Source organism: Tinamus guttatus, unplaced genomic scaffold (assembly GCF_059628265.1).
Source record: "Tinamus guttatus ecotype Peru unplaced genomic scaffold, ASM5962826v1 Tinamus_guttatus_pri_ptg000079l, whole genome shotgun sequence".
Classification (NCBI taxonomy): domain Eukaryota; kingdom Metazoa; phylum Chordata; class Aves; order Tinamiformes; family Tinamidae; genus Tinamus; species Tinamus guttatus.
The window spans coordinates 534,542-555,007 of NW_028288613.1; the positions used below are offsets into that span (position 1 = coordinate 534,542).

The 20,466-nt window shown below is 45.0% G+C and overlaps 1 protein-coding gene across 1 annotated transcript in view; it reads right to left on the reverse strand.

Moving 5' to 3' along the window:
- Nucleotides 1–20,466, reverse strand: part of JAKMIP3 (Janus kinase and microtubule interacting protein 3) — a 37,425-nt gene that overhangs the window by 1,826 nt on the left and 15,133 nt on the right. Inside the window, exons 4-20 of the mRNA XM_088520027.1 lie at nt 19,700–19,915; nt 17,999–18,118; nt 16,876–17,022; nt 16,118–16,249; nt 14,759–14,794; nt 13,955–14,014; nt 12,063–12,188; nt 10,956–11,084; nt 9,315–9,398; nt 7,033–7,095; nt 6,393–6,491; nt 5,438–5,536; nt 5,288–5,347; nt 2,343–2,408; nt 1,793–1,861; nt 1,614–1,691; nt 206–409 (exon numbers count right to left, since the gene is read on the reverse strand). Of these exons, the coding sequence (XP_088376153.1) occupies nt 206–409; nt 1,614–1,691; nt 1,793–1,861; nt 2,343–2,408; nt 5,288–5,347; nt 5,438–5,536; nt 6,393–6,491; nt 7,033–7,095; nt 9,315–9,398; nt 10,956–11,084; nt 12,063–12,188; nt 13,955–14,014; nt 14,759–14,794; nt 16,118–16,249; nt 16,876–17,022; nt 17,999–18,118; nt 19,700–19,915 (1,788 nt within the window). The remainder of the gene's footprint in view (nt 1–205; nt 410–1,613; nt 1,692–1,792; nt 1,862–2,342; nt 2,409–5,287; nt 5,348–5,437; nt 5,537–6,392; nt 6,492–7,032; nt 7,096–9,314; nt 9,399–10,955; nt 11,085–12,062; nt 12,189–13,954; nt 14,015–14,758; nt 14,795–16,117; nt 16,250–16,875; nt 17,023–17,998; nt 18,119–19,699; nt 19,916–20,466) is intronic.

Below are 20,466 nucleotides of genomic sequence, written 5' to 3' on the forward strand. Positions count from 1 at the left end.
ATGTCCTGCGCTTCTAAACAAAATGGTGCTTTAGGCTGAGTCCTCCATAAGCGGAGGAGTCACGCAGGCTGCATGACAAACCCCAGGAAACCCAAATGCCCGGTTTTGTGGGACGGTTCAAGGCAGCCCCCTGTCTCCCAAGCAGCCCCTTCTCTGTGGTGAACGCGCTGGAGCTCACGGGCTCGCCGCGCTCGCCGGTGCCCACCTGCTGCGCGTGCTGAACCAGCTCCATCCGTTCGCGCAGGATCTGGGCGTCCCGCTCGCGGAGCTCGCTCATCACCTGCCGCTTCCACTGCTCTACCGCGCTCTTCAGCTTCTCTTTCTCCTCTTCTGAAAGAAGGTCGGAAATTTTGGCTCCGGCTTCTTGCTGCAGGGCATCATAGAGCATGGCTTCTAATTCCAGAATTTGCTAATCAAAAACAACATGAGGCTGTCAGCTTAATCTTTTCTCTGGTCCATTGAGGATTTTGTGGGGAACTGAAGGTCTTATCCCAAACAGTGGGACTTGAGGGACAATGACAGAGGAGGTGTGTGCTGAACCCCTGCAATTGCCAGTGTCTTGCACCAGCTAGTTTAAAACAGCTTCTTTTATGAAGCTGTTTCCAGCAGTTCCTCTGGGAGACTTCTAAGATTCAAGAGGCCTCATCTCCAAGAAACAAAACCCCTGGCAATGTTCCTGCACTCCCGGGCGGCACCCAGCGTGCAGCCTTATCTTTTACTTCACTGCATTAGAGAAGCTTCCTCCCACACACTCATGGGTAGATATATCTTCCAGCTTGACAGTGACCGGGAGATAAAACAGTGAGTGATGCCACCTTTGCATGTCCTTGCCAAGGATGGTAACGTGCCTCAGGGAGCTCCCTGCAACTGCAGAACAACAGGATTGCAGTATTATGCCTGAGCCTCTAGACAGACTAAATGAAAAGGCCACAGATGACTTTTATGACAATTTGGCTCAAATCAAAATTGGTATCAACATTTTTTTTCCATTTGAGGTTGCTGGATTTATTACTAACTCGCTTAGCAGACTCAGGGAAAGAAGTGCTGAATTTGTGAGAATAACAAAGGACAGCACGGGGCACCAGGACTCACAGATACGGGTGCTCCCTGAAAGATGGTAACGGTGTTGTCTCTGGGATAGAGAGAGCTGAAACTGCAGTGAATGGTCTGCCCCTACCAGGCAGATAATTAAAAGAAGATTCTGCTGTCACCTCTCAAATAACACCAGCATTCTCACTAAACTTAACTGCCTTAGCACAATGCCATTATTTGAACATGCTACAGTTGGGCTCCTGGCCTTGGCTATATTATCGTTATACCTCTCTAATTATACTGACGTTTTAGGGAAAAAAAAACAGTACGGAAATTCACTGTTGTCAAAGGAATTGCACTAGCAGCCACTGTGCTAGCTAAATATTTTTCATAGAAAAATGTGAAAATTATACAAATCATACAAAAAGCTTCTCAGTTACAGGTGGTGGTAATCTGTTGGCTGTAATAAGAGAGGGAATCCTTTAAAGCAAATCGATACCCGTGGTGCAGTGACTGAGCAGGGCTGCAAAGCCCATTACACCCTAAGGAGTTGCGAGCACCCCCATGCTGATTTTTCTCACCTTGTGAGCTTGATCCAAGGACTGTTTCCTGAAGTCAAGCTCATCATCCAGGTAACCCTTTTGCTTGCTGAATAGCTCCTACAGACACAGAGAAGAAGTCAGGGCAGTGCCTGTGGCAGGAAAATGACTATTCTTTTTGTTGCCGGCCATTCCTCCGCCTTCCTGCCATCGCTCGGTACCTTTTCGTTCTCAAGATCCAGCATCTTCTGCTGCAGCGCGGATTCGGTCAGCTCGATCTGCTGCAGCCACTGCAGATGCAAAGAGACAGTGTCAGATGAGGGACACTGAGACAGCAACTGCCTAAGCCACAAGGGCGTGGAGCAGCCAAATCTGTGCTCAGCCTTCTCTACCACTCTAGGAGATGCCATCACGTATCTCAACTAGTCATTTTAATGCAATAAATAAAGCAGGAAAAACAGATGTATTACACAGCTTATTCTGCACAAATTGGTGACGAGAAAAAGCATTATTCCAAAATTTGTCCATACTAGTGTTTTAAAATTTTGCTAAGTAAACAGCATTTTAAAATAAACAATGTACATCCATACAGTCTGAATGAGATCTTTATTTCAAGAAAAATCTAGTGAAAGTCTAATTCCACACAAAGAATCGTGGCATTCTGTGCAGAAACTACTTTTTCCATTATCCATATTTTCAAGTAGGCTACCCTGAGAAAGCCATGTCCTTTTATGACATAAGTTAACATATAAGTGATGCAATTGCTCTTACCTTTTCAGCCAATGTGAGAACTGTCCTTGCTTGTATGACAACTACTTGCTCTTCGTTGGTCAGATTCTGCACCAAAAGCAGAATATAATTAAAACAAATCTCAGTGTCTCATTATTAGTCCACTACTTGGGCTCTGTTGCATTAAATAAATATGAAATTAAAGATGTTTGAGAAACAATTAATCAAAGCAAATAAATTTAGCATGCTGATGCAAAGCCTTTGCAAACATCTGTAACTGTTAATGTTGAATTGTGATCAGACACATAACTAATTCTTTTAAAACTTTGATATCTAAGAAAGAAAACAGTGTTGATACTGGATCTTTTCTTCTCACAGTGGGGAATGAACCCACAACTACGAAACAAGATCAAGCTTGGCTGGGTGCTACTTGGGAAAGAGATGCAACCATATATTTTCTGTGTTTTGTTACATGTGCAGCAGGTTAATATACAATGCTTATTTTGCACTACCAAATGGCATGATTTTGGAAAATTCACTAAGACTAGAGTTTTTCTTCTTTTTTTTTAATTAAAATACTGAAATCATGTATTGTTTGGCTATTGTTGACAGTCTTCAGTTATTAAAATTACATCTGAGAACCAAAGACTAAAAGAGAGTTATCAGTTGCTTTGCAATGACTGGAAATGCCTCGGGAACCCACCTGGTGGGTTTTCTCTTCTGATGTGCAAGGCTGGGAATAGTGAGGGAGACATCAGGCAGGATGGCAGGAGATTTCTCCTGAGGACTCCAAAGACCCCCTTTCCTGAGGACCCTAAATCTAAATAACTTTCTCTTCTGTAAATGTAAATATTTTTTTTCTCAAAACAAGTAACATTATACTGAAAATAAACCACTCGCATAGCAAATTGTTGGTGATCTTTCGTGTTTAACAGGTGATTACCTCAACTGATTTCCCTTGTCCGTTGGGAAAATGAGGGCATCTGTATTTTTAATCCTTTATTTCCTGTGCTTCATGCAGTGATCACATAGCCCATAGTAGATTATATCTCACTGTGCCATCCATTGCTTCTGTGTTACCTCTAGTATTCCTTCTCCAGGGTTTGCCTTGCTCAAAACAATTCTTCAGCTCAAGAAAGTTGAGCTGGGAGCAGCTGGAAGCTCCTAAGGGAGCTCTGCAGAAATGTAGGCAACACAATGCCAGGAAATGGATCCCATCACTCACACACCTGCAGGGGACAGCTGCTTTCCCAGTGTCCGTCACGCTCGCGACACTCAGGCATGACAAGGTACAACCAAGGGGCAGAATCTGCCGCTACAGGTTGAGTCTATGACGCGGTCAACATGTTAGCAAGAAAAACGCAAAGGGCAACTCCCAGCCATAGCTTGGAACTACCTATCATTTCTGTGTGGAAGTCACTTTTTTTTGTATGTTAAGAGGACAAGAAAGGAAACAAGAAGAAAACAGGAAAGACAAAGAAGGAAACTATAGATGGCTGAAGATTTTTAGTGTTAATGAGAACAACAGTTAAGAGCAAAGGAATACGGAATATGAGGGAAGGCAGTGCTTCCTGATGCCCTTTACATCTGAGTTGCAACGTGTTTTGCAGTGGAGCCCTAATCAGGCGTGGGACAACCCTGAGCAGCAGAGCTACGGGGGAAGCACTGCAGTGCATTAACAGCCAGCCTGCTCTGCAGGGCTGAGCTGCCGGCCTGCAGACCCTTTCTTTATTCTTCACCAGCAAAGGAGTTCAGTTATTTGTATTTATGCCAACATGAATATTACTAACTGCTGTAATAGAGAACGATGCTAACATTGCACTATATTGCACACCCTCCGCAAGCTCCTGGTCTCTGCTGCAGAGCAGAGCGCGGAGCCGTGGGGACCGCTCGGCTGTGAGCGCGGGGCAGAGCGGGTGCGCGGGGAGCGCGTCCAGCCCGCGGGGCCCTGCCGCGGCCCAGCATCGCGGGGACCCGTCCCCGTCCGCTCCGCAGCGCCCGCGGGGCCCTGCCGCGGCCCAGCCCCGCGGGGACCCGTCCCCGTCTGCTCCGCAGCGCCCGCGGGGCCCTGCCGCGGCCCAGCCCCGCGGGGACCCGTCCCCGTCCGCTCCGCAGCGCCCGCGGGGCCCTGCCGCGGCCCAGCCCCGGGGGGACCCGTCCCCGTCCGCTCCCCAGCGCCCGCGGGGCCCTGCCGCGGCCCAGCATCGCGGGGACCCGTCCCCATCCGCTCCCCAGCGCCCGCGGGGCCCTGCCGCGGCCCAGCCCCGGGGGGACCCGTCCCCATCCGCTCCCCAGCGCCCGCGGGGCCCTGCCACGGCCTAGCCCCGGGGGGACCCGTCCCCATCCGCTCCCCAGCGCCCGCGGGGCCCTGCCACGACCCAGCCCCGCGGGGACCCGTCCCCATCCCCGTCCGCTCCCCAGCGCCCGCGCGTGCTCTGCGGCTCAGCTTGCACAGCAGCATGCAGGGCTGCAACAGGCAGAGTATACGTACAGACATACAGATACATAAATGATCTTACATACTTAATAAATGCATTTATGTAATTTCAAAATGGTAGAAGGAAAACAATTATTATATGTCTTTCATTTCTTTGTTGTAGCTCCTTCTGTTTTGTGTCCTCATTATCATCTAAGATTTATGGTGCTGGTCAAAATTAAAATGCCCAGCTGTTGAAACGCAGAAGCAAAGCAAATGCAGACTACATGAATAAGCAGACCTATAGGAACAGTGGCCAGGAAAAAAAGCAAAAAACAAAGGTGCATTTTTTTTTACATACTATTGATAGTTTAAAAGCATTTTTATATCAGTAAGATATCTAAGGCAGCTATTAACGGAAACCTTAAAAAGCTGCAAAACACTTAGCTTGTAGCCCATCCTTTGCTCACAGCGAAGACAGGTTGTGCAATGGAAAGCCAACAGTGCTGTGCCACGGTGGCATACAGACAAATATTTACCAAAGCATGCACAATTTATTAAAGGAACATACACTTACGGCGTTATCCCCTAAAATGTCCAATTTTTTCATCAGCTCTGCTACTTCTATATCCTAAGAAGAGAGAAAACCAGGAGTTGGAACAGAGAGTTTGATTTTTTTTTTTTTTTTGGCAAAGGGAAATAGGAAATGAGAATCCCTTACTGTAACGCCTTCGGCTTCGCAGTATGCTTGCAGAGGGCTTTTTCCCTCCTTAAAAGGAATGTGATGGAAGTTGATAGCAGGAGATCTCCTTTCTCTCTCCTGCAATCAAAATAATTGTGTGTGATTACTCATCATTGTGATTTACACGTTTCAACTCTGTGATGAACCAGACACTATCTGAGAAGCGTCTGTCCTGCACCCATGCGTTGGAAAGGCCCCAAACGGGCCGGTTCCGTGGGGGGAGCGCAGAGGCGCCTGTGTCCGGCCCGCACGGTGCTCGCACGGAGCCGCGTCCCCGGCCGGGCAGGGACGGCCACCGCGTGCCAAGGGGACAGCAGCGCGGAGACCCCCGCACCGCTGCCTCTCCAGCACCAGCACCACCGCCCAACCATTCACATCTGCACGGACACGGTGTACGTAGACCTGCTACAACCTGCCAGCGTTTATATTCCCTGTGCAAGTGGCTGTTTGGTTATTTTCTCTCTAAAAATGTGGAAAATGGAGTTTCCAAGGCTTTCGGATTCTGTTTATACAATTAATAGTACAGAAAGCAGAAGCCTTGGTGGAGTAAACAGAGCAGTCTAGGCCACATGATTCCTTCTCTGCAGGTTTAGTAAGATTTTGGCAAAGAAAATAAGAAGCTGATGGTTATTTTTGATATGCTCCACAGAACAGATTGAACAGAGCAAAAGTGCATCTGTATCCTGAAGCAATCTTCTGCATTTGAAAACTGCTTATGTAGTAGATGGGCTAGAACAGCCCATCAGGACGCCAGTATGTATCCCTGCTTTTTCTATTTTGCCTTCACTTTGTACCAAACACTTTGGCAACGTTCAGTGAAATGCTGATCTTTGGAATAAACCTCGAAGAATTCCAATATCCTTGTTGCCTCCTGGTGATAGACAGCAAAGCACAGAGCAGGTAAAAAGCACAAGAGGTTTTAGCATTTGCTCACTTCAAGCTCTAATATTCTGAACTCCAGAAGCTCGTTCTGATCTTTGGCATCCTGGACATCATGCTTTAATCGAGCTTCCTCCGCTTCCATCTGTTTTATCTGCAAAATCAAGCAATGTGTGTTAGTACCTTTCTCACAGTTTCACCGGAGACGTGCCAGGCGGTGGCCAGGCTGGACTCAGCCCGCCCCGGGGACACCCTGCACCCCGCAGGCTCCCGAAGCGCCTCCAGACTCTGCGTTTGGCCTCGCTCCCCGTCCCGTAGCAGCTCTGTGCCCCAGGCAGGACGGGCTCCCGTCCTCGCGCCGTCTCGAGCCAGCTTTCCATGCTAGTTTAAGATGACTTCCTGAGCAAGGGATTACCTAAGGTGCAGCCACAACACAGGGCACCCTCACGGCACCGAGGCCATGGGGACCTGGGGACCTGCTCCTCAGAGCCTCTGCTCCTTGTGCTGCAACGGGTGCCTCAGCGGCCACCAGAAACCCTGGAGAGCAGCTTTGGTGACTTATAAAGAGCTACTTATCCCATGCGAGTTATTTCCAACAGGACTGTGTGAAATAGGTTAACACTTCAAATATACACCTCGTGCATTCCTTAAACAACAGATACTCTTTCAGTAAGACAGGCGGAAACATTGAGCACCTTTTCTACAAGTTCTTGATTTCTTCTATACAAAGCTTGCTTCTCCTCAATCCACTTCATGTCCTTGAAAAACAAATCATCAATATTATAGTTGAAGCTGGCAATATGTAACATAAGCACATAGCAAATGTTTCATGGTATCATGTATGCAGAGAAGACATACAGAGTAACATTGCATAAGAAACCATAATTTCTCAAAAAGAACATCCTTTAATAGGGATGTATCTAGTCATTCAGTTACTGAACTCAAGTACTACTGAATTTCAATTATACTGAAAAAAATAACATAATAAACCTTGTTTTCAAATGAATTACTTATTTTGTTGGATACTAAAACCAACCCAAAACAGCTGGAACTTTATCAGCAAAGTTAGCAACGATAAGAGGTTAAGCTGGAAAGCTAATGATCAAATGATCTAGCATTATTTTAAAATAAGTTTTTGAAAGAACATTTTCTGTTTAATTCTTTAGGCTGGGAGAGGTAGAAGCTAGAAGCATCCTGGCAACATATCTTGAATTTCCACCGTGGAGAAGGAGTATTTGCAGTGTGCAGAGCTGCAGCAGCTCCCACACCGTGGGGGCCCCGGACCTGCTGCAGGATCCTGAGCCACCCCGCTCTGTGCGCCTCAAGGAAACCTTCAGGAGCAAACCCTGCTTGTGTTTGGGCAACATTACAGCACGGAGTTTCATAATACCAGCCACACAGAAACATATGCGACTGGCAAATATTTGGACCTGCTGTCAAAGGGAATGCAAATGGCAGGCAGCAAGCCAGGAACACAGTGCTGGCTGAGACAGGCAGCGAGCGGCAACCTCTGAGAGCGGCACGGGCACGTGCTGGCCCTGGGACCTGCTGGGCACAATCCAATCTCAAGGTTCAGCAAGCAGAGAAAGTACCGAGCGCGCAGGAAACAAGGTGGTGGCACAGAAGCAGACCCCTCGCAGCGACTGCCTAGGTTGAACTGCCCAGGACCGTCTCCTCCGTGGGGCCTCTCAGAGCAAACCCCCAGCAGGCCAGCACACCAGGACCAGGGCCCGCTGGGTTGCACACTGTTCTAGAGGTTCTAGAGGAACACAGCAAGCGAGCAGAGGGCAATGCCAGCTAATGGCAATTAGGCAATGCAGATACATTAATTGATTAATTGATGCAGAGGCCCTGGATTTTTTAAGTGCAGGAAAGCAAGTTGAGCCAATGTGCTCAGTTATGTGCTCGCTTAGCCGTACATTTTTTTTAAAAAAGCACAGTTCTAAAAATAGATGTGTGCTCGCAACCTCATTGATCAATATGCAGCATGTGTCCATCACACCTTCTTCTCCTCTCGGGCTTCAGCACTAGAGATTTCAGTTGCTTTTCACTCAAGCAGAACGTGTCGATTCCTTAGCCCGAGCCACAGCTCCAGGCTCCAGACGGACTGAGGGACGTGGGGGAACCTCCGCTCTGAGGCTCTGAGGTGGGAACCCGCGTGCAAGCTCCATTCCTCTCTGCTGTGCAGGGAAACTCAGTAGCACATCTGCAGCACTGTGCTGGGCTCCCAGCACAGGATGGATAGAGACCTGCTGAATCAAGCCCAGTGAAGGGCATCAAGGATTAGTAAGGGACGAGAGCATCTCATGCAAAGAGACGCTGAGAGAGCTGGGACTGCTCAGCCCACAGAAGAGAAGGCTCAGGAGGATCTCATCACTGCAGACAAACACCCTGAAGGGGGAAAGCAAAGAAGATGGGGCCAGACTCTTCTCAGTGGTACCCACGGAGAGGAAAAGAGACAACAGGCAGAAGCTGAAGCACACGAAATTGCATCCGAAAGAAAGAAAAGACTTATTTATTGTGGGGGAGACTAAGTGAGCACTGGAGCAGGCTGCCCAGAGTGGTAATGGAGTTCCCATCCTTGGAGGTATTCAAGTCCTGACTAGATGTGACCCTGAGCGACCTGCTCCAGAGGACCCTGGCTAAGCAGGACCTGGCTGATCTCCAGAGATCCTTGCCATCCTTAGCTGTCCTGTGGTTTTGTCATTCTGCAAGAGTAGTTCACTAATCTTCAGGACAAACAGCAGTTTTCACACACACAATTACTGCTTTCATAGGTGTGTTTTGCATTTGGCAATGAAACAGCTATCTAAAACTAGCTTCAAAATTACTCTGCACATGCATAAACACTTAACTATCACTGTGATCTTCAATGTTATGCACCAACAGGTACATTTTTTAGAAACAAATCCCCACACTACGGCCCTTTTCCGCACAGGACTGGGGAAAGGAACAGCAGGTTGTTAGCATGCATTACCTGCCCCTGCTCGGCAAGCGCCTTCTCCAGGTCTTCTATCTGAGCCTGGGATCTCTGTATTTCCGCTTGGAGCTGCTCACGTGTCTGTAGGAGAGGAGAAAAAAATACATCAACTTTCTCTAAACTCCAAAGGTCACACAGAAATGCAGATAATATTTTATGTATAGCAGATACTTAAACGATTTTTAAAGACCTTTGGCAGAGTTAATTTGCAGCTAAGCACAGTATCACTCAGTCACAAAAAGAAGTGCATAAAGTGGTGTAATTTTAAGATTAAAATGAACAGCATCCTATTAAGTAGATATTAGGATAGCAAAAGATGAACTGCTTCTTACAGTTGAATATAAGACTCTTCCTTTAGCAGCTTTTCCTTGTTTTCTGGACAATAACTGTAATTATTATTAAGCATTTTATATACTAAATATGGATTTATGGAACACATTCTTTCCTCATAGTGGCGCTCCAGCTACATTAGGATGATCTATAAACCTTCTGAGCAAAAGCATTCTGGAGGACAGAGAAATTTGAAGACTGTAACAAACAACTACAAAAAAATGTCTCCAAGTCTTCTGTTTCCCTCATAACAGCAGAAAAATCTCAGGTAAGAAGTAATGAGAATTCTTTGTCTTCTACTTTGAGAAAGTGTCCTGAGCTCAGTGACTCTGGAGAGCACAGAGCAGTGTACCTGGCATACAGACACTGCTGATTAACTGGAAAATCTCAGGAAGAAACTTTTTTTCTTATTAGTTCTCCCCAATCTAATCCTGTTGTGGATGTGACACTGCTCCTTAGGGCGTGCGGCAGCTGGGGGCCGATGGGGAGGCACATTCTGAACCGCCCCGTGCGAGGAGCCATTTCAAACTGGGTCTCCGAGCAGATTTATTTCTCCTTATTGACTACAAAGTAAAATAAAGAAAGCTTCAGACTGGAGAGGTGGACCAGGCTGGATCAGGTGAGTATCTCCTCACCTTGCCGTCTTTACCTTCCTCCGCACTTAGCATTCCTGCTCAGCATATCTACAAAATAGTCATAGAGCCAAATTTGACCTAGATTCTCTTCTCCTCTTAGACTTCTATTTTTTTGCTCAAAGCAGAACTTTCCCCTTAATTTATTGTATTCAGCATCACATTCTTTGTCCCTAGCAGTTAAATGCTGCACTGAGACCTCCTGACTCCCTATAATACACACAACTTATCTATAATAAATGCAGTATTTTATACCAGGTAATAAATTGCTGCCCTAGCTGGCTGAAGTTACATGAGCTCTTTGAGACAGGACTCTTTGTAAGCTCTGCGAATGAATCTCTTTACACTAAAAGCCTTCTAAACATTTTAGAAGGAATCACGTACACTCACAGAATCCAGAAGGATTTAAATGCCAGGTTTTATAGAAGCTAAGGCTAGTCACACTGGATTTTTATATGTATAGAGAGAGCTTGATTTAAGGGTTTTCCATAAAAGTTTCTTCAGCAAACCAGCCCCTCCTTGCAGGAGGCAGGACACTGAGCTAACTCAAGAGATGACAGAGCACACTGGCGAGAAATGCAGTTTTAAAGAATCTGTAAACAACCTGAGCAAGTAAAATTAAAAAAATGCAAACAATTACAATCCTTTATTTTCATGTAATATAAGCCATTTAGACCTTAACTTCTCGTTCTGCATCCAATGTTCCTCCAACCTGTTCTTGCAATAGCGCGTACGCTCGCTGCAAAGCCTGGTATTCCATCGTCAGCTGCCGAAACCTCAGCTCTGTTTCTTCCTTGGCCATTCCCTGGAAATGTTAAAAGCAAGTATTAACTGTACCAGCTGTTTTTTTTTTTTCCTGCAGGAAAGTAAATAAGCCACAAGAATTAATGGTGTCTGTTTTATGTGAAAAAGTGCAAAAATTAACATTACTTTTAAAATGCAATTCCAGAGGCACAATACAGATCTTTTTCAAGTGCTTTGACACGACTTCTTTCTTGCCATGCACTTACCTCAATGAAATGCAAAATAAAAAAGAGGAAAGTTTTCTTCCTCTGGGAAGACACAAAACTGGCCATCCAGTAATGCATTAACTGCTGAATCCCCCTCTACTACTGCACAGTCATCACATTCAAGGGGTAAAACACAAGTTTCTTGAAACAACAAAAGTTTCCACTCTGTGAAAAAGGCCAACCCCAATCATCTTGCTAAACTATCAAAACACTATTTTAGAATTAATACTTGTAGCAATGGTGATATCAATACGCAAAGGGCCCTTCATCTTCTTTACTCTCCTCCCAATATCCAAAATTAATGCTTCCATGTCATGTTGACTGGAATATTTCATTCAACATAAAAAGAAATAATACTGCTGGATGCACGCATGAACTTCATGCTATCTGAACAGGGAAAAAGAAATAGATTTCAACACAGGAATGAAAAATAAATATATACATATAAAAATGCATTCCCACTTCCTGTTGTGCAGCACATGCAGTAACAAGTCATGTATCTTCACAATAGAAATAGGAATTTTTTAGATTCCTTTTTAACATATCTAATTACAACCAATGAAAGAGATGAAATGGCAGATCAGAAATCACAACTAAAGACTTGAGGAATAGAACATTAACTAACATTTCACTACTAAATTTAATACCAATTTTTAATTTTCCAATCAGAGATGCCATAGGAGTGGTACAACAGACCAGAAATATTATTAACAATGCAGAGCTTAAGCACACAGAGAAGTAGTTAAATATTATCACATATGCTTGATGAATACCTCTTCCAAGTCGTCATCAGGGGTGCAAGGGGTCTGGTCTGTTCGGTCAGTCTGATACGAGACGGAAGAACCATCGGACTCCAAGGAAGCTTCGTCGTCGTAGCCATAAAACGTCTCCACAACCGGCTTGCGACCAAAGGACAACGTGTGAGTGCGGCTTGGCCACGCCGAGCAGCTACAGCACATTCACCTGAGCAGCCTGCACGTGGCAGGGGCAGAGCGACGTGGGAACCTTGCTCAACTCTGCCCGTCCAGGCCTGGCCTGGCTGCGCACGCTCGGTGAAACTGAATTCACCTGGTCCAAATCATCAGCTGTTTTCCACTGTGCTTCTTTTAGAAAAACAGAACCGGCTCTTCACCTATATGCGTAAAGCTTTTTCACACCGATGCTGGGGCTCTGTTATAACTATTTAAATGGCCGCATTTTTGCATTTGCAATTAGGTAGTGTGGTGTCAAACCAGGTTAAAGCTCTTGTCATTTTTGTTTTATGCATTTTCCTTCCTATTTCTTTACCTATGGCAGATCATGCATTTTCTACACTTTTTATTCCCCTCTTCTGTATAATTTGTCTTACAAGGAGATGGAAATTCTTCATTAAAATGACTTTCCCTTATTCTGTTGCCGTTACGATCATGTCCTTTCTGTCATCACAATTTTCACAGGAAAAGTCAGATTTTGAAGAAGTATTCTATCTGAAAATTTGTTGGTGTTACTTACTACAGAGATAATGTTATCACTTAAAGAAATTCATTTTTTTGCGCTCAAAGCTACTTTCTATATAAAAGAATGTTAATGGCAGTAAAGAAAAATTTATTTTTAAATACTTGAAAGTCAAAGAAGACATTATGAACATATTTTTTAAAAACTTTTTTTTTTAAATGGGCATTTATAAAACATTTCTGTATTTTGGTTTTCTGTTTTAACTGGCAGTGGATAACTTCCAAAGGAGCGAGCGCTACCTCTGCTGCGGCAGCCTGGTTTCCATGCATGTGCACGAACACAGCATTGGCCACTCAGGATTTCTCTGGCGCTCCTTTGCTACACAATAAGAATTAGGGGGTTGATTTCACACCAACCATAATTCATTATTTATAGATTTTAGTGTAATTCCTGATATGCAGAGCCCAGCTTACTCTCCAGTCCATGACATTACACCTTACGGTGCTGTTGCTATGTTAATGTTTATATTAGCATTCTGTCAATTATTCATTAACTAACATTTTCTTTTCCCCTGAGCTCTAACTGCTCTGTAGCTGCTGAGTGTAACCAACAGTTTCCACATGAATTATTTACAACCTACATGTTTTTCAAGCAGTGCCATTAAAAGGCGGTTTAGTGATGTGGTAATTCAAAAAAATCTGTCTTCCCTTAAACGACAGGCTACTGCACTTCCCTGGAGAGCTGAAAGTGTTGGGAGCAAACGCACGACACTTGGGTGCTAAAAAGGTCCCATGTAACCATCTCTCTGTCCATTGCAAGGGAATTAGATATTGTTCATGGATGATCTTGGCGCCAAGCCTCACATCAGGGGAAGCGTTTGAAGGGCATTGAGTCACCCGCACCACTGCCCTAAGCTAAGCTCTTTATTTAAAGTATCCGAGTATACTTTAAATGTATACTCTATTACATTTAATAGTATGAATGTCCTGGAACAACTTGGCCCAGCTTTGAAGAGTAATGGCCCAAGGTTTCCAGTTGTTTCTACTTTGGTGCGCTCTGTGGGCTCTGTGAATGGGCTCTCTGCACTCTGTGAATTCCCAGAGCCCAAGGATTCCTGCCTCTTGAAGACGGGGGGCAGGTACTTCCCACTCACTTGGTTCTGAGGAGCTCACCCACCCGCCCACTGTCTCGGCAAGACACTGTGTTCAGCAGTATGAGCATTTTGCTTTACCTTGGGGATTCTTGTCATTTTTCTTCTTTGTTTCCTAAATCTTAACAGCTTATCACGTTCCTGAAAGAATCAGATACATTAGCTGCTTTGGGCATCTATTACTTAATTTAACAATGTTCATATTTGTGGCCACTAGGTAATCAATAAAAACCACTGTCAGTGCTGGTCAACTATCTGCTTCCATCAGCCAAATCCAATCGCGCTTAAAGGGCGTCTCAGCCTGCAACAGGCTAGTGGCAACTGCCCAGGGATCTACACGGAAATCAGGATGGCAAAAGAAGGCTGACTGTAATTAGTGCAGCCCACTGACAAGCTAAGCAGCAAAGAAAAGAAGCAACACACGCTTTATCAGTACACATGAGAATGTGGCTTAACCTCGGGAAATGCTTTACCCATAATAGCAAAGAGAAGACCCTTCACAAGATGGGCACTGATTCAGAGCCATGGGTAAGAGGAGGCAACTTTTAATCACACTCTCCTCTCACTCTCTCGCTCTCTCTCGAAAAATAAAAGAAAAAAAAAAAAAAGAAAAAAAAGCAATTCCAGTAGAAACGTTCCTCAAGAGCAGCCCGTGCTCCTCGGGGACCGCGGGCTCCTTGCTCTCACTTGCTGGCTATGCCCATGGTGGCCTCTCATAAAAATTTGTATCAACATGTGCTGCTGACAGGGCCTCTCACAAAAATCTGCACTAAGAGTTAAGCTGCTCTCTGAATACAGAGGAAAGCAACGATAGACATTATTACAATCTACATGATCTTCATGAACAGAAGTTTAAAGATGAAGTTAAATTCACACTTTACTTACTACAACACTCTTCACAAAGCCAGCAGTTTCCAGGGTCTAACAAAAAAGGAATAAGATAATGTCTGTAAATGTAAATATACATTTTTGAAGATTTTTCTTGAAGCAATCTTAAAAAACGTGATGATTTCAATATGGATTTTTTTTCTTGCCTTCCCCCAGTTGACATATGACTGTCTGGCTACTAAAAGCTAATTGTTTGGGGGTTTTCTTGAACGTATTAATCCTTAGCCAATACCTTGTTATTTATAACTATTTCTTGTATAAAGTAGCAGACCAATAACTGCTTTGTATCTAGAGCTCTATACACACTGCTAGCAGTGCCTCTTTGTGGGTGATAGAAGATGCCTGAAGAGAAGTGAGCCAGTGAAGAAGTGTCACCTGATTCCCACTCTGCTTAGGAAGAACTCAGAGCAGGAGCTGCAAACTTGTTGAATTAAAGCGTGGGGCTTGCGGACTCCATAAATTAAAATATTCCTTGAAGCTTCAGTCACAATGGACAACAGCCCATGGGGCAAGAGCACATATGGAAACGCCGGGCAGTGCTGTAATCCGTGCAGCCCCTTTGATGGGCATCATCATGGAGATAACGCATGCCCGGGATGAACATTTTCCTGTTCCCACTGCCACCTCCCTACAGCTGAGAAGAGTGTAGAAGACCGGGCACGTGTTGGAGCGGAGGCAGCCGGGTACTGGAGCCAGGAACGCGCCGTGGGCCTGTGGCTCCGCACCGCACGCGGCTCCGCGGCTCCGCACCGCACGCGGCTCCGCCGCCGGCAGCGCAGCCCCGTGTCCGCCCGCAGGACGCAGCGCTCCAGCGCCCAGGAGCCCCGCGGCAGCTCACGGCCTCGGAGGACACCTGCGATTCGAGGGGTTTCTGACAAAATCTGGGCCTTGCCTTACTAGCAATGAGAAGAAGGAAAACAGTAAACACCTTGTTCTCTTTAAAGTCTGAGCATCTTAAAAACCAAAATCAAAGAAGTAAAAAAACCCACACTACAAAACATTCCCTTTTTACAAAACTTTTACCTTTAGGCCTAATTTGTCTCATACAAAGAACTTTGACATTTACTTCAGTGGGAACAGGATCTAGTTGTCAGTGCATCTATTATAATCAATACAGCGCTTCTACCACGCAAGTGCAATGTAGATTGAACAGATTTTTTTCCAGATAGCTCACATCCATTACTACTAAGTATAGAGAGGAGTGCCATATTGCACTAATGCAAACTATGCCAGTCTGTTTACCAAACCTCCAGCACACCCTCGCTTAGGTTTGCCTGTCTTTTGCTATGACCCTAGTCAACCCCTGCTAAGAAAAGCAGGAGCTAAGAAAAGTGTGATGGGAACTCCCCATCTTACCTTGAAGAGTTCATCAATGACATTTTGCTGTTCAATAACTTGTAGTCTCAGGGATTCAACTTCTCTTTCTTCTTGGCTGTGGTCAAGGTCATTTAAAGAGCTTGGTCTCCTTATTGGTCCAGCTCTTTGCCTCTGAAAGAAACCGATGCACCAAAACAAAGGAAATGATTAAAAGTCATTGCCAAAGGGCAGCATATAACCCTGCCCTTCTACAACTGGTAATTGATCTAGTTGAATTGCTGTGCTCTCTCCTCTGCTAAGCAGCACCCCGAGATGACAGAGCAGGGAAGTGCTCCTGCTCCTCAGGCCGCACGAGCAGCCCGCAGCGCTGGCAGCGGGGCTGGCCTCGGCCTCCAGCAGCACTGCCCCCTGCCAGGAGCTCGTGCCTGCAGGGATCAGCATCGCTTCCCTTGGGATGGCCCTCACCGATCGCATCCGCGACCCTGCGGAAACCGCGGCGGGCAGCGCTAACCAAAACGTCGGGCCTCCCACGGTGCAGTAATGTCACCACCGCTTAACCAGCGGCTCCTGCCACTGCCAGCATCCAATTTTGAACAAGGGCAGGGAGTCACACGTGCATCTTCCCCAGTCATTACAAGGTGGTAAATGTCATATGTCTTTAGCAACTAGGTGTCTTACAAACAGAGGTGGCAAGTGTCATACAAATGTCGAAGTGAGGGAGCTTGTGTTCATTCTGCACCCATAAACAATTACATTGTCAGCCCAGAGCTTACAGGGACAGCACAGAGAACACTTACCATTGCTATATTTTCTTGTGTTACATATTTTAATTTATTTTCCATTCGACGTAAGGCATGTGACAAATCTTCATTCTTCCTACTGAGACGTTTATTTTTGTCCAAGAGGGGTTTATACTGACTTTCAGCTTCTCTGAGACGTTTTAACTGAAACATTAAGAAAAAATTAATACCTCCAGAGCTGCTCTTATTTACTAAGGACATTAATGTTTCTTCAGCCAACAGACTAGCAGTATGTTCTCCCAATGCAAAGTGGAGGCCTCGTATTTGTCGGCACTGCTCTTGCCTTCCTTGCTGTCCAGCCTTATGGGCAGCCTGCCCGAGCTCTGGACACCTGAATTTCCCCCTTCATGAGACACAAGTCATCTATGGGAAAAATATACCACTTGGGGAATATATTTACTAATATAAAAAAAAATCTATAAAGAAATGAATTCCAGACAATTTCATCTTAAAAAAAATAAGCAATATTAGATAGACTGTGTAACGTGGCTAAACATAGAACATAGAGAGCAGTGTACCCATGTGTATCCATGCATGCATTCCTAGCAGTTTGCTCATTTAATACGCACACTATAAGCAGTGCCAGCTCACGGCACTGCCCACTGGTCCAACAAGCCCCTCAAATCTAGGCTTGCTGGAGGTCTCCCGTGTGCTCGTGTGCTCCGGCAGCTCGGTTCTGCGCAGGGCGTGCTGTGGTGGCAGCGTGAACGCGCTGGATACCCCACACTGGACAACATTCCCTCCCCAGCTTGCATTTCACACATGGGAAAGGCCAGCGCGGTCAGCCTAGCTCCACTGAATTCCCTCAGGCATGTCCTCTATTCACAAAACTCCCATTTTCAGCCTTTTTGATACACTGCATGTGGAATGCTCCACTTTTTCCGAAAAACAGACCGGATAATGTCTTTCCCGATGCTTGAGCGATGGAGCTGCTCAGGGAAACACTATGAACTATCACCAAATTGCTGAATTCTCCTGAGTCCCATTCCCATGGGACTGCGTGAATGTCCTGTGATAACTTCCAGATAATACAAGATATCTTAATATTGGCAGTGGCAAGACATACCTGCCACCCCCCGTTTCCACGCGCAGGAGCAGAGCAGCAGCTGCTGCTACCTACCAGCTCGTTCCTCTCCTCCGACAGCAGCGCGTTCCGATCCTCCAGCTTCCTGATGATCGCGCTCAGCTCCGCAATTTTAAGTTGGAACCGCCGGGCATCTTTTTCATCCAACTGCTGTTCCTAAAACAAATATCAACTGCAAATAACTGTTCATAAGTGTAAAGAGAGCATCTACATCGTTTAAAACTCAAACGTTTTCTTAGCCTGAATCCAAAAACTCTGAAACCATCGTACAGATGCATGTAATCTATGCCCTAGTGCCACTGATCCCTGAGAGCTGCATGATGAGACCAAGGGAAAGCTAGGAGTGGGGATGTAACAAAGTATGCAAATGCAGAAGTATGTATATGCAAACACAGAAATGGGAAACTGGGAATCACAAAGAAATATCCAAAAGTAAGGCAATGTTTCCAATGTATGCCACTGTTGAACTGAGTGTTTCAGACACGTCACCAACTCTGAGGACTTTGTTGTAAGAAAATGATATTTAGAATACTGAAGCACAAATGGGTAAAATCCATGCAATTATACCATTGCATAAGCTCTTATTCCATAAAGGTCTGGCCCTCGTGGAATTCTAAAGGGTCACTCATAAAGCACATGAGGTAGCTCTTTAAGCCAACTGAGTGAAAACGTTTAAATCAAATTACAAATGAATAGAAATATAGATAGGCAGGTCTGTTTTCTTCAGAATTAGAGACATAGAGTTATATGCATTTATAAATGTGACAGACTTTTTATCCTTTTCTAGTTCTTATTCTGATATTTGGTAGCACTTAAGTACAAATCAAAACAGGCAAATTAATAACCACAGTCCAAGTCTAGTGGAGCTTTTGGAAGGTCTAGGATTCCTCATTCAACAGGTGCAGGAGAGGCTTTGAACAAAGGAAAAAATAGATTGCTTTGCTTTTCTATATATACATACATATAATACTGCTACTAAGAAAATTTTAAAATTTGGCAAAAGAAATCTTGATGAGAATCAGCAATGAAGAAAATTTGCATATGTCTCAGACATATGAGGTCAGTTAACTGAAATACTTTTAATATTAGCAAATTAAGGCAAAAGCAGAAATGTGGCATAGTTGCATTAAAAAGCCAGGGTGAAAGGGTGACTAAAATTTGATGTTCTGGGTATTGGTTTGTATAAAAGAAAGCGCAGAAACAGGTTAACAGTTGTTTCACTCCCTTCCTGGTCTACTGGAAGCAGGGGAACGTAGCAGCACAAGGACACTAGCTCGGGACGTGTTCCAGGAGGGAGGCAGGGCTCTGAGCGCTCACGCCGTTCGTTACTCTACCTTTGCCGATTCCCTTCTGCAAACTGCTCTTGACTCAACTTACAAAATACCTCTCAAAACTAGCACACATACATTACTTGGATAGAAAAGCATTTGCATCATTTGTTGGCAAAAATTTTGTCAAACGATCAAATCAATGCAGGCTGAAGAAGTATGGTAAGTTGAAAAAAAAAAAAAAACAGAAAAAAAAGACAAAAGAAAAGAAAATTTTATTCTGCTATCAAAACCAAACAAAAGAAACCAATAAAAAATAAACCAAGGGCAAGAGCTCTCCCGTAAGAGGGCTTTGGCTGGTTCCGAATGCAGCGCTCTGGCTCCGGAGCCGGCCAGGCCCCGGGCGCTCCCCAGGAGCGCGAGGCTCCGCGCGTGCCCCGCGCCGCTCCCTGCGCGGGCGAGTGCTTACGGGGCTTCCCGCGTGCTCTGAGGCGTCTCCTGCACCACTTGCATAAGGAAGTTCCCGCTTGGGGCTGCTCAGATGCCGGTCAGACTCTTTGATCTGGGAAAGTTGTTCATCTAAAGCCTCCTTTTGGAGCTGCAGTCTCTGAGCATGCCCGGCTTGAGCCCCTAACTCTCTTTCCAGCACGTAGACTGCTCTGTCTTTAAATTTAATCTCCTCCATCTATAAGGAGAACAAAATACAATCACACACATGGGCATGTTACCATCGCCATAGCAGCAGCGTGAAAACAACATAACACCCAACCCCAAACACCATGACCTGGCACCCCTCAGCACCGGCAGCCAGCACCTTCTTTGGAAAACAAGAGAGCAAAACATTCCTGAGCCAAACTGCTGAGTTCGTTCATGAGTATGACTCCTCTTACAGCCATGGGTCCAGCCAGTGTTGGGGGCCATCCAGAATAAAATTTCCATTTTCAGAGGGAGTTTTCATTAATATGGTTAGGAAATAACTGATTCTTTTGAGAACATCTCAGAGTACCTTCTGCCTTATTTTGAATGAATAACAGAATTAACCAAATAAGAAACTAATATTCCTATCCTAGTATTGGAGTGGCTTAGTCAAACATTTTAATTGTTGTCCAACATATTGCTTGGACATCATATTTTTAAAACTTGCTTATAAATATAATTTTAAAAGAAAAAAAAGTTAAAAACTGAACATATTAACATTATACGTTAAGCTGTCAGCCTCAGACTTTACTGCATACA